Raw genomic sequence first — 13,736 nt, 5'->3', positions numbered from 1 at the left:
CTGGGAGCAGCTCTACAAAGTTTAAAGAAGGGTCTCCCCCAGCCCTCCTACCGGAGATCTTTTATACAGGAAATGCCACGAATTTAACCCACAACCTCATACACGCCAACCCATGGAGCTACTGCCATTCCTCACAAAACGTGACACTGTCTTATACCATGTCAGAACACTGGCCCACCTAACCATTCTGTCATCCACTTTGTTCTGACTAGCTGTGGCTTCCCAAGGACTGAGGCAAGAGCTTTCCCCCACTCCCAGCACCTGCTAGCCATGTTTATTATATTGGGAGAGGCCAAAGTTTTGGATTTTCTCATGGAGCTGTGGCACAACCCCATTGTAATGTGAACATAGGAAGCTGCCTTATACTGAACCAGACCATTGGTTCATCTAGCTCAGTACCATCTGCGCTGACTGGGAGCAGTTTTCCAAGGTTCAAGTTAGGATTGCTTCCCAGCCCTGTCTGAAGATGCTGGTGATTGAACCTGAGACCTTCTGAATGCAAAGCAGATGCTGTACCACTGAGCATTACACTTCTGCACATAGGAAGAAGCCTGATGTTGGGTCTGCCAAACTCAAGTATTAACTGCTTTGCTCTGACTGACATCAGCTTTCAGCACCTGCTACTTGACATCCATTTAACTTGAGATACAAGACATTGAACCTGTGACTTTACAGATCAACTCAATGAGCTGTGGCCAGGCAGCTTATGTGTATATGAAGCAACTGATGCTGAGTCAGACAACTGAGTTCATTTTGCCCACTATTCTAACTGGCATAGATGTCTTAAACTTTAGAGGTCATTCCCAGATGTAACAATGACTTGCCTCAGTTATAAGGGAGCTTTATATATTCTATTTGATGGCTTACATCACTATTATTACATCAAGGCCTTTGGCAGTTCCTGTGAGAGAGAATATGTGGTAGACAGCCTGAATAAACAGTCTCTCGCTTTAAGCCAATATGTAAAATATTGACACATAAATAGAATTTAAGGTTTTTTCCTGCTTTTTTCTGTGAATGAGACTGCTTCTTTTTAAAAAACATTTTGCTGCCTGAGGCAAAGGACAAGGTGCCACCTCATTCTACCATTTTACAAAAACTGGCAAGAATAACAGATGAATCACACTTTGACAGTGGCAATAACAAAATCTTCCTCCACTGCACCTGAGGTCAGAAGCCTAATTTAGGAGGGTGCAGGGCAGATCACATGGCACATGCAGCTCTGTCCATTCCCTATCCTTCATCTGTTGTGCAAGGCTTTTGCCTCACACTGCCTAACGGTAGGGCCAGCCCTGCTCGATTGCAAGCTAGGTTGGATATATTATACATAGAAAAGATATGATTCTTGCCAGATAGATGGATAAATAAATAAAATAAATGCCTATCAAGCAATATTCAGCACTAAGAATGAGGGTTCCTCTTTCTCCTCTCCTTTTGGTTTTAAAAACCTCAAAAACAAAGCCTGAAATATATTAAATGCATATGCTAATGGTAGCACCACTTTCACTGTGCCATCCTAGACACATCTACTCAGAAGTCGGTGCAATTTACTTCAGTGGGACTAGCTCACTTCCATGAGTATAGGATTGGGGTCTCAAGGAGGTGGCCTTCTACCACTTGAGCTATGCCCCACTACTACCCTAAGAAGAAGAATCATTTTCAATGGTTAATATTATGATGATTATTAATGTTACTATTATCTGCCTATTTAACAACAGTACATATACACATATGCATTTGTTACAAGGTTGTATCCAGACTTAGTCCTTCCGAAATTAATGCATGACTAACTCAGGATCCAGCCCAAGCTCATCAAAAATGCTGCTTTAAAAATAATATATTTGTATATAATGTGTGTGTGTGTGTATAGTCAACAAACTCATATAACATACACACGTATATATTCTGCACACACTATACGCTATGTGTGTAATATGCTCTACACACATGTGCTTACAGATGTGCTTTTATATGCGTACGTGTATGTTTTTATATATACATATGTGTGCATAAACAGTATTACAAACACAAATATGTGTGCAGAAGTACATATGTATACATATATTACACACGTGTGTAACATGTATACATATATGCTTCTGCACACACACACACACACACACACACATAACACTATATGTATGCACACACACTCATAATGTGTGAGCATGTACCTATCTATGTGTACATGTGTGTGACTATATAAATATTACACAAATATGTACCGTATACAAATATAATATACATATATATGAGTGTATGTGTGTGTATATATATATGTTACAGGAATTCTCATATATATATATATATATATATATATATATATATATATATATATGCTTTCGTAGATTTTCACGGGTACAGGAATGCAGGTTTAGGTGTCCTCGGGTGTCTTCCCGAGGACACCTAAACCTGCATATATATATATATATATATATATATATGCATGTATATGTGTATATATGTGTGTGTGTGTGTATACACACATATATATGCGCGCGCACACATCTATAAACCTCTCTACTCGCATTTGCAAGGCTGCTGACTGTGGACCGTCGCCTGGAGCAGCGACCACCCCCTGTCACGATTTCCCCTCAGCCCCCACCCCTGGCACCGCGGACCCTTCCTCCTCCGCCCCGTCCCTGCCTCCCTCCCTGCCCTCCGCCTTCCCCGCCTGAGACACTTCTGAGGCAGAGCCGACCTTCTCCAAGGAGCTCTCCATGGCCGGAGGTTCTTCAGCGGCAGCTGCGGCGGCGGCTGGTTAAAGGCCCCCCCGTCTCCTCCTCCTCCTCCCTCCTCTCCTCAGAACACTTCCGCCTTCGCTTCGGCCTCAGCCGGCTCCACGTTGGCAGGGCTGACGGAGTGCCAGGCGGCGGCTGAGGGAAGAGAGGGCGGGGCACGTGACGGCGACCAGGACGAGGGGAGGGAAGTTACGCGCGCTCACCTAGGAGACGGGAGCCCCACAGGCTTCCGTACCGCCTCTGATTGACAGAGGGCGCAAGAGCCCCACGGGCCCAGGCCTCGTGGAGCATACCAAAAATGAAACCTGGGGGGGGGGGGCGACACCGGATAGTGGGAACGGGAACGGAAAGCTTAAAGATCTCTTAAAACTGCTGTGATGAGAGACGGCTCGCCTATTAGAGCTGCGTTCACGCCTCTAAAAGTTACCGTCTCCATCTCCTGACCCCGAGCTGCCGCCCCTTCTGTTTATAATGGAACATTCTCCAAGAAGGCGATGACGGAATCCGTGCCGGCTGAGCCTGCGCACTGGGCTGGTGACACGGCGACATCGGCTGACGAAAAGCGTAGGTTGAGAGTTCGAGTCCCGCCTTCGGCCGCGAAGCATTCGGCGTCGTCGCTTCGACGACGCAACTGCGTAGATTCATTAGGGTGTAGCTTTTTCATGGAGGACAAAGTCCTCTCATCTCTGTTTGTATTGAGCCTGAGAGGACGTTGGGTTTTGTGCAGTAACCAGCTATAGCAGCTATAGTGATTTCCTGGTAGCAGTTTACACAGTGGGACTTGCTTCTGAGTGAAAGCAGCAAGCAGGATTTGGAGCACCAAAGTCCTCTCCCCTCCTTTGGTTTCCAGCAAATGGTATTCAGAAGCATTGCAGTGGAGGCAGAGCACAACCATCATGGCTATTATCCTATGGATAGTAGCCAAAACTAGGCCTATTTAAATCAATGAACATGCCTCACAGGTTCATTAATTTAAATGGGTCTATCCAGTGTTTTTTCAGGGGCCACTCAATGGTTCTTAAAAAAAAATGGTTGTATCCAACTTATACTCACAGTGGACACTGGTTTTTTCTCTAGAAAAATAGGTGCTGGTACTCAACACCATGGAGTTGCTACAGCAACTGCCACACGTTTTAAATTCAAAAAATCAAAGAGGTGCCCGTACTGTGTACCTTTATATCAACGTTGCCCAATATCTCGGTTTGTAACTCCTGAAGGAGTATTTCATTTTGAAACACATGAAAGTAAAATAAAAAGCCTTGCACCTGTGCTTTGTTTTGATCCTATGAACTTATTGCCCAGGATCCCTTTCAAATACACAGGGCTCCTACCACTAACCCAACTGAGGTCAAAAGACTTCCCCAAAGATGAGATACTTGTAGATAAAGACCATTCAGAAAAAGCGATATACTCTCCCAAAGGATGCTAGGGGAACAGATACACCCCTTGACTTTGCCAGTGTCTTAAAACTGAGCTGTGCTGCCACACTGTGGTGAGAAAAAGTGATCCTATAGCTCTTATTAGTGATCTGGAGTCTTGTGGACACTCCTCTTAAAAGACCAAACCACATTTAGTTACTTATTACATTTATATGCCTTTCCTGCGTGGAGCTCAAGGCAGTTTACATGGTTATCTTCTTCCCCATCGGCATCCATCACAACAACCTTGTGAGGTAGGTTGGGCCGAGAGACTGTGACTGGCCCAAGGTCCACCAGTTAGTTTCATGGTGGAGCAGGGATTTGAACCCTGGTCTCCGGGGTCCACGTCCTCATTTCATGGTGCATATTTGGGCGCGCACCCCTCTGCAGGGTGCAGAGAGCTGGGTGGGTCGGTGGGCCATACTACGCCGTAGCTGTCAACCTTCCCTTTTTTTGCGGGAAATTCCCTTATTCCAGCGCCGTTTCCCGCTGCTATCTATATTGTTAGATATTCCGTAGAGACTGTCCCCGGGACAGGAGAGGCTGCCGATCCCTTATTTTCGAGGCTGCTGATCCCTTATTTTCAAATCTGAAAGCTGACAGCTATGTCAGCTTGGCGAGTGAGGAACCTGGGTCCCCATTTTCACATAGCTGTGAAGCAATCGGGATGATCTTGGGCCAGTAGCACCAGTATCTCGGCATAACCTACCCCGCAGGGTTGTTGTGTGGCGGGGAACCTGATCCCCTGGCCAAAAAACGGGGGTGGCGGCGAGGAAGCGGCCGTGCGCGTCGACTGCGAAGGGGGAAAAGGAGGCAGGGACTGAGGCGTCTCCCTCCGGCGAAGGAGGAGGAGCAGGCGCTGCAAGGGCGAGGGAGCCGGCGATGCGAGCCGGCCGGCTTCCTTGAACCCCGAGCCGGGCGAGCGATGGCCCTGCTGGGCCGCCTGGTGCGGCGATCGCCCTGGTTGTGCAACGTGGCGCTCTACGGGAGCCTCTTCGCGGCGGGCGACGCGGCGCAGCAGCGGCTCCGGCGCCGGCTGGGCCAAAGCGCGGACTGGGCGCAGACGCGGCACGTGGCGCTGGTGGCGCTCTCCTTCCACGGCAACTTCAACTACGTGTGGCTGAGGGCGCTGGAGAGGCTGCTGCCCGGCCGGGCGCCCGGCGCCGTGCTGGCCAAAGTGCTGTGCGACCAGCTCATGGGCGCGCCCATCGCCGTGCTGGCCTTCTACACCGGTGAGTGAGGCCGCGAGAGGGGGGGGGGAGGACGGAGGGGGTCAGGTCCGGAAATGGCAGCTGTGCCTCTAAGCGCACGCAGAGTGCAGGGAGCCAGCCAGTGCTGGATTTACGTATAAGCTAAACAAGCTATAGCTTAGGGCCCCACTATCTTGCCCCCTTCCCCCCCAAATTTTACTATTAATATACTTCTTCTTAATTGTATTTCAGTTCAACAATTGCTTTGATAAAATACATATTTTGTTATGTGCAAATGGCTTTAGATACCCATTAGGTCCATAAATTACCATATAGCATATATTCAACACAAAAACCAGTGACAATTTGTCCTTGACAAAGGGCAGCTGGACATATAAAGGGCCCCGTTACCTTCAGTAGTTTAGGGCCTCATCAAACCTAAACTCAGCCCTGGTGGAGCACTCAAAAGCATCCTTGCCCGACCTGGTTACGCTGGTGTTGTATTGCTTTATTGCATTTCTAGCGCACCTTTTCCCTCCTCCAAGGAGCTCAAGGTGCCATACATGGTTCTCCCTGCTCCTCATTCAATCCCCACAACAATCCTGTGAGATAGGCAGGTAGGTTGGTTGGTTAGGCACCCTGTGAGCTCCGAGAAGGCATTTGAACCCTGGTATTCCGGGGTCCTACTCTATAACCACTACACTTGGCTCTTCATGTGCACTGAGTTTGGACTATGACTCCTATCAGCTGCTGCCGGTACAGCCTTGCTGGTTGTCGCCAAGGAGACAGATAAATTACCATTCTTAGTAGCATGGATGAATGGTCCAAGGCACTGGATTAAGGCTCCAGCAGCTGCCAGCCTGTGTAGACAAGATTGAGCTTGGTGGACCAAGGCTCAGTGGACCTAAGGCAGGTTCTATGTTAGGGAGAAAGGCTGCTGCTCACTGGTACAGCATCTCCTTTGCCTTCAAACATCCCAGGTTCAGTCCCTGACATCTCGTTCTGAAATGTTGGACAGCTGCTGCAAGCCAGTGTAGAAAATACAGGGCTAGGTGGACCAAGGATCTGACTTGGGCAGATTATTGTGTTCCTATGTGAGGGTGTTTTTTTTTAAAAAAAAGAAATGGGTGGGGGACAGGAAGCAACTAATTCAAGAAATTAGGTTAGAATTGACAAGTTTAAGATGTGACTTTAACATGAAGCCATGCATTAAAAAAAATAAAAATAATTCAAGAGATCACAAGATACATATTTTATGGCAAGACAAACATGCTATTCAGGATGCATTCAGAAGGAAATGGTTAGTGAAGTAGAAGTGTGTGGCATAGTATAAAATGCCGTGTAAATGAATTTCTAGTAGATTTTACTTGTATTCTGACTTTCCTTAAACATTTTGCGACCAGGCATGAGTATACTCCAGGGGAAAGAGGATGTCTTTGCCGACTGCAGGGATAAATTTTGGAATACCTATAAGGTAAGTGAATGCTGCATTGAACATGGTCCCATTACCACACACACCTTACAAGTATCCCCCCCTGTTACTTATTTACTTACTTACAGCATTTATACCCCAGCCTTTAGCCAAAAAGGCGCTTGGAGTGACTTCCAAAAATTATTTATTGGGCTGTATTTGCCCTCAGACTCATCATCAAAAGACACGACACATGAAGAAAAAGGGGAATACTTTAGGGAGGAGAAAAAAAGAAACTCAACTTACAGTGGTGGTTCTGGCTGTCTGGCCCTCTTCCCATCCCTCAAATTATGCACACATTACATGCAGAATGCATCCTGCTTTAGTAGTGAGGGGCAAGGAGATAGGTAAGGTCCTTGGTCCCAGAGCTGACCACTGGAACTTTTCCCTCATCCTTTTGCCATTTGAGATTTCACCAAGTACTGTCCACTTGCATACAAGCCAGTTTTCACAGCTGCAAGGACTAGAAACGTGTTTTTAAGGACACAAACCAGTTGCTGTAAGTTTGCAAAGACTTACTGGGGTCATAAGCATTAAATTTTGTGATGAAGAGGCCCAGTCAGTAGATATGTGGGCAGGGGTGTATGGAGAGAGTCAATGCAGAAGACCCAGAACATAAATGGGGGCAGAAAGATACGTTGAAAGTTATTCAATTTTTAAACATATAAACACATTTTAAAAAACAGGTAAACAAGAGCATCTTGATTGCCTGCTGTCCCTAGCAACTCAGGACATTGTAAAGGAGAAATGCATTTATGTATTAGTAAGCAATTTCATAGAATATTGCCTGTGTGCTTTTCCTTGTATCTCCACAACTGCAACGGCTGGAGGCTTGCCTTTTTCTTTTTAATGAAAGCTGAGCATGCAAGGTGTGGCTGTACCTCCACACAGCCCTTGCTTTTGTGGCCATGACATTGTTCATAACCAGTCTGCATTTCAGCTCTTACCTCAAGCGTGCATTTATGTAACGCTCAGAAACGGTATTATGAGAGCAAGGAAGAAAAGAGTTTTGCAGGTGGTATGAAATAAATATGGTTGTTCAGAGGCGTTCGTCCTCTGCGGTTGAAGGAAGCATTTGTTCCTCTATACCTTTGTTTGCCAATCTGGCAAATGTGCGAGTATATCAGGTATCATGTAATTCTTGTGGCCCACTATGCTGTGCTTATTGTGCTTAAAATGAAGCAGTGCTATCTCTCTGGGGTTCTTAAAGTGGCAGTTTGAGGAGGATTACCCACCTTCCCACTTGTGACAGGCCCCAACTGTGCTATACATTTAAATAAAGCAGGACCATACCACTTTAAACAGGGTTGACTTTCCCCAAAGGATCCTGGGAACTGTAGTTTGTTAAGGGTGCTGAGAGTTGTGAGGAGACCTTGTTCCCTGTTCACAGCCACCACCTGTGCTTTAACAAGCCATCCCTCTTCCCAGGGAACTCTGGGAATTGTAGTTCTCTGAGGGGAATAAGGGGACCTCCTTTGGGTTGCACAATATGATATCCAATGTAACAGTGGCACTAGCAGAAGCTGATTTTAGCAGGAAATAGCCAGGCTACCATAACCAGCCACAAGAATCATGCTGGCTTCTTGGCCTTTTTTATGAGAGCCATTCTGCTAGCACAGCTAGTACACCACTAAAGGACTTTAACTTAGCACAGCATTGAATTCCACCCATCTATGTTGTTGTTATTTCATTTTATGATGTACAGCAAACAGAGAGAACAATGTTCACAACAGATGAAAATTAGAAGACGGAAAACAAAACTATAAAATAGGCACATGGAATGAATAGTTGCACACGAGTTAAAATAACAAAGTACAAATAAAGACTATCAACACTATCAGGTCATCAAGTTTAGTTCCAGATTTGCCGGGCTTGTGACGAGGGTTACCTTGAAAATGATGGTTCCGCTGTATATGTCATAAAGGAATGCCAAACCATGTAAAAGGTGTCTGGAGGTTCTAGTCTTGTTGAAATCTCAAATTATGCGTGACTTTCTCCAGTATATCTCAGAGTAAGCAGTACCAAGCATGCAGCATGAGATTTTTGGCTGTTTTCCATTGCAATTACTATTTGTGCTGCCAAGATAATCTATAATCATAGAATCATAGAGCTGGAAGGGACCCAAGGGTCATCTAGTCCAACCCCCTGCATTGCAGGAATCTCGGCTAAAGCATCCATGACAGATGGCCATCCAACCTCTGCTTAAAAACCTTGAAGGAAGGAGAGTCTCATGGGAGTTTCTTCCACTGACGATTCCAAGACCTGTTATTTTGACAATGTGTTTACATTAGTAACTCTCATCTATTTTGATGGCTTTTTTTGTGGTACTTTCCCCTCTCAATTAACTACTTTAAATATATTTTGCTTTTGTTTCAGACTGGGCTGATGTACTGGCCTTTTGTGCAGGTGAGTTTAAATTTGCCTTCCACCTCCTTAGAAACTCAGGACGAAGATAACAACAGCAGCTACAACAATGTGCTCATCAACACAGCCAGAAGATTGTCCTGATGCATTCTTCACCACATCCCCATATCTCTAGTTCCGGTGTCTGGGGTTGTTGAGCAGCCAGAAACCTCCTATCTGTGTCCCCTTTGAAAATTCAGCTGTCCCTGTTATTTCAGCAGCAGGAGATGCTGGATCTGCTGTTCCCATGGATCCTGCCGCCTGAGGCGGCTGCCTCTCCTAGCCACATGGGTCAGCTGGCCCTGACTGTGGCAGCCACCCCTCGATAAGGTAACCCTCATGGGTTACCTCATGACCCGATTTCGGTTCTTTAAAATTAAGACGCACCCTGTCAGTAACACTTGAGACATCTGCTATTACATCCAGCAGCAAGGATTTTTCCCCACGTGGGAAGGGAAAACCTGTTTTGAGGCAATTTGTAAACAAAACCGGAATTTTATTTAAACACACAAGGCAGGCTGTAGCTTAGTGGTCACTCTGATAAGGCCCAATACTTTGTTTCAGTTAAAAACCTATTTGCAGATATAGTTAAAAACGTTCTTAAAGCTCATAATTTAAACCTCTCTCTAGAATAGTTATTGGTCTTGCACTACAAGTAAAACAGTCCCAACCCTTTCTAGAATCTTTACATTGCCCTTAGAGAACAATCTGGGTTGCCCTGCCTAGCTAGCTGCCAATTTGACCATAACTGGGCTCTAAACTGATTCCTATCTCATCACTTTCCAAGCCCTATCCTACAGTTAAGCCCTATATCCACTCTGACAGTTAAGCCCTATCTGACAGTTTAACTGTCAAGTTACAGCTCTCCACTCCTTCCTGATTGAATGACACTCCAGCTCTGATTGGTTTCTTGGTCACCAGGAGGCTGGCCCAAGGCCCATCCATCAAAGAGACCAACATAAATAAATTCTCCTTGGCTTAACGCCATTCTATTTCCCTTTTCAAAGCTTTTAGAACACCAGATTGAAGTACCGTAGTTTTTAACTACAGTAAAATCCTAGAGCTCATTTTGCAGCAAGTTGGACCTGCAACAAAGATGATAAGGTGAAGGCTCTGATATTTATTTGGTGCATTTAACTCGGTTTCTTTCTGTTTTTCTTTTTTCTTTCCCCCAAATAGCTTTCCAACTTCAGCCTGGTTCCAGTGCAATGGAGGACAGCGTACACTGGCCTGTGTGGTTTTATCTGGGCAACTTTCCTGTGCTTTTCCCAACAAAGCGGTGACGGAACTGCAAAATCAGTTTTCTTGTTGCTCCGAGGCAAGAAACCTGACACGGACGAGATGCCGCCAGGGAAATAAATATATTGCCGGTTCAAAGCATCCCTCACCTGTCAGGGAGGCAGCGAGCTGCGTTGGCAGATGCCAGCTGCATTTTTTTAGGGGGTGGTGAGAGTGTATGAAGGTAGAACTCAAAGTGAACAAACTTGAGCATTTAGGAAATGGTACCTTATTGCTGTAGGAATGCACTCAGCTAACTTTTCGGGTTGTAGCCAATTATTGGACATGACTAACTTAGGCCCCTTAATTTTAATGCTTCTCCTCTGAGTGGGCTTTAATTGACTGCCATCTATCCATTCTGCTGAGGGACGCGGGTGGCGCTGTGGATTAAACCACAGAGCCTAGGACTTGCCGATCAGAAAGTCGGCGGTTCGAATCCCTGCGACGGTCAACCTAGCAGTTCAAAAGCACATCAACGTGCAAGTAGATAAACAGGTACCGCTCCGGTGGGAAGGTAAACAGCGTTTCCGTGTGGTGCTCTGGTTTGCCAGAAGTGGCTTAGTCATGCTGGCCACATGACCCGGAAGCTGTCTGCGGACAAACGCCGGCTCCCTCGGCCTATAGAGCGAGATGAGCGCGCAACCCCAGAGTCGGTCACGACTGGACCTAATTGTCAGGGGTCCCTTTACCTTTACCTATCCATTCTGCCAGTGCTATTTTTCTAGAAAAAGAGGTGCTGGAGCTCACCACGAACACCTCCCTTGTTCTCTTAGAATGGCAATGGTGCTGGAACTGAGTTCCAGCGAGTTCCAGCTGAAAAAAGCCCTGCATTCTGCAAAGAAAACTTTACTTCTCTTTTATTTCAGTTGCGGGCTTGAGGGTTCAGTGTGTGCCTGTAGAATTGGGAACATAAAAAATGTGAACTACCAATCTATGGTTTAGGGCAGGATTGAGGAAGCTCTGTCTGGCTCTCGGGACTTTTCCTGTACTGGAAAAGTACACCCCAGTCGCACTCTCTTCCCCCAAAATGATACCCTTCGCTGTTGCTCCTTGAGTGCTTTTGCTTTGCTGGGATGTGTTATTGAACTCTGATCATGCCTGTTTGACTGGATGAAGGCTGTGTGCGTATAAGCCATGCTGTTGCACAAAGGTAAGACTTAACATTTGTTGCCGTACCCACATTTGGTTCTGGCCCTGCCCACCACCAGCATGTGGCCCCTAAAAGGTTATCCAGAAGGGAATACAGCCCCCGGGTTGAAGAAAGGTTCCCCACCAGTGTGGTGTAGTGGTTAAGAGCAGTAGCCTCATAATCTGGGGAACTGGGTTCGCGTCTCCGCTCCTCCACATGCAGCTGCTGGGTGACCTTGGGCCAGTCACACTTCTCTGAAGTCTCTCAGCCTCTCTCACCTCACAGAGTGTTTGTTGTGGGGGAGGAAGGGAAAGGAGAATGTTAGCCGTTTTGAGACTCCTTAAAGGGAGTGAAAGGTGGGATATAAAATCCAAACTACTCCTCCTCCTCCTCCTCCTCCTCTTCTTCTTCTTCTTCTTCTTCCCACACCTGGTCTGGAGGGATACAGTCCATTGCATTGCCTGATTTGGGTCTTTTTGTGCTTCATGTGGAAATCCAATCTGATGCACAGTTGCATCCTGCACCGTTGTAATTCAGCCTGTAATAATAATAATAATAATAATAATAATAATAATAATAATAATAATTTAAACCCCACCCATCTGACTGGGTTTCCCTAGCCACTCTGGGCAGCTTCCAACAATAGATTAAAAACACATTAAAACATCAGACATTAAAAACTTCCCTAAACAGGGCTGCCTTCAGATGTCTTCTAAACGTCAGATAGTTGTTTATTCCTTTGACATCTGATGGAAGTAAGGGCCTATCCAAACTGGCCTTTTGCCCCACTCTTTTCAGCCAGAGGTCTGCACTTTAATGCTCTGTGTCTGAGTGTTTGTTTGTTTGTTTTTGCCCCAAGCGTTTCACATGAAAACTCACTCTTTGAAGCTGAATCGGAGCAAACATCAGCTTGGGTTTTTACTGCAGATTGAGATTTGCTCCGATTGAGCTTTAAAAAGCAGATTTTTGCGGAGAAAGCTCTGGAGCAAAAAACAGGGTGTTCAGATACACAGCTTTAAATGGCAGGCCATGCCTGGAAAGAACAGAGGTAAGGTAAGTGTGGATAAGCCCCATATGTCACATGGCCATATGTTTTTGCCTTTGACTGCAGTCAGCTCCTGCCATCCTTGCCCATTGGCTATTCTGATGGGAGTTGGAATATGACAGTGTCTGGAAGGCAGCATGCTGACTTCTCCTGGAGTAAAGCCTCAGAGAAGTCCTGCATGAACTCCTTGATCCACCTGAAGTCCAGGGGATTAACAACCCGCTCCTAATAGGTTTCACATGTATTGATTTATTTTTAATCTGTCCCTCCGGCTTAGAGAGGGTGAAGTCTGATAGCAATTTCCGTTCTACAGTTTGCCCAAGCAGTTCGACGTTCTGGACAGTCTTTCCAAGGTCATTTTCCTCCAACCAAAAGCACACAACAGTGTTGCTGTTCTTCCTATTTTTATATATTTACACCCTGCCGTTTTCTCTGACAGGACTCAAGGCAGCTTACAAATAAAAACAATGATCACTAAAAAAAAAACCCTGACCACTGGTCCTGTTAGCTAGGGATCATGGGAGTTATAAGTCAAAAACATCTGGAGGGCCGAGTTTGCCTATGCCTGCATTAGGCCATCCAGCCACTACAATCTTTTTAATCTTCTAGTTAGCTTTTTCTCTGTTTTTAGTGATCATTTTTTTTAAAAAAATAAGCATGAATAGAATTAAAACTATATACGTATATAAAACCTGTTCAAAACATACAAATAATGACAATAAAAATGTTAATGGTAGCTTTGAGAAAGTCTGCAGTTTTAGTTACAAATACAGTTTTAGTTACAAATACTGAGACTGAGAAGGCCTGGTTAAGAAAATGCTCTGTGGACTGCCATTTTGCCTCATAAGCAACAATAACTGATATTGCACACAGAATGCAGAATCCTATGGCTCTAGTCTTTAAGGTTATTAAAATCAGGTTGAAAATAACGTGGGAAACGCCAAGGGAAATTGTGAAGGCTGGGCAGGGTCTTTAGTAGGCAGGGTGGGCTAACTAGAAGATTAAAAAGATTGCCAACCGTGGGCTTTGTTTTGGCAGCTGCTAGTTCCAGTCTCCAGTGC

At 45.6% G+C, this 13,736-nt stretch overlaps 2 protein-coding genes across 2 annotated transcripts in view; one reads left to right on the top strand and one right to left on the bottom strand.

The window, feature by feature from the left end:
- The window catches only part of PDXDC1 (pyridoxal dependent decarboxylase domain containing 1), a 40,175-nt gene extending 37,248 nt beyond the window's left edge, over positions 1–2,927 (bottom strand). Inside the window, exon 1 of the mRNA XM_081887987.1 lies at positions 2,702–2,927. Coding sequence (XP_081744113.1) covers positions 2,702–2,722 — 21 coding nt within the window. The 5' untranslated portion in view covers positions 2,723–2,927. The remainder of the gene's footprint in view (positions 1–2,701) is intronic.
- A 1,876-nt stretch (positions 2,928–4,803) lies between these two features.
- Positions 4,804–10,582, top strand: MPV17L (MPV17 mitochondrial inner membrane protein like; the record flags this gene model as incomplete). Its single annotated transcript, XM_081888101.1, has 4 exons — positions 4,804–5,391; positions 6,753–6,823; positions 9,197–9,226; positions 10,403–10,582. Exons 1-4 carry the CDS (start codon positions 5,085–5,087, stop codon positions 10,580–10,582), a joined length of 588 nt encoding a protein of 195 aa, XP_081744227.1. The 5' UTR covers positions 4,804–5,084.
- Between the last annotated feature and the right edge of the window lie 3,154 nt (positions 10,583–13,736).

This window comes from Podarcis melisellensis (assembly GCF_964234715.1).
Source record: "Podarcis melisellensis genome assembly, chromosome: 14".
In the NCBI taxonomy this organism is placed as follows: Eukaryota; Metazoa; Chordata; class Lepidosauria; order Squamata; family Lacertidae; genus Podarcis; species Podarcis melisellensis.
This window is presented reverse-complemented; position numbering and strand designations above follow the sequence as displayed.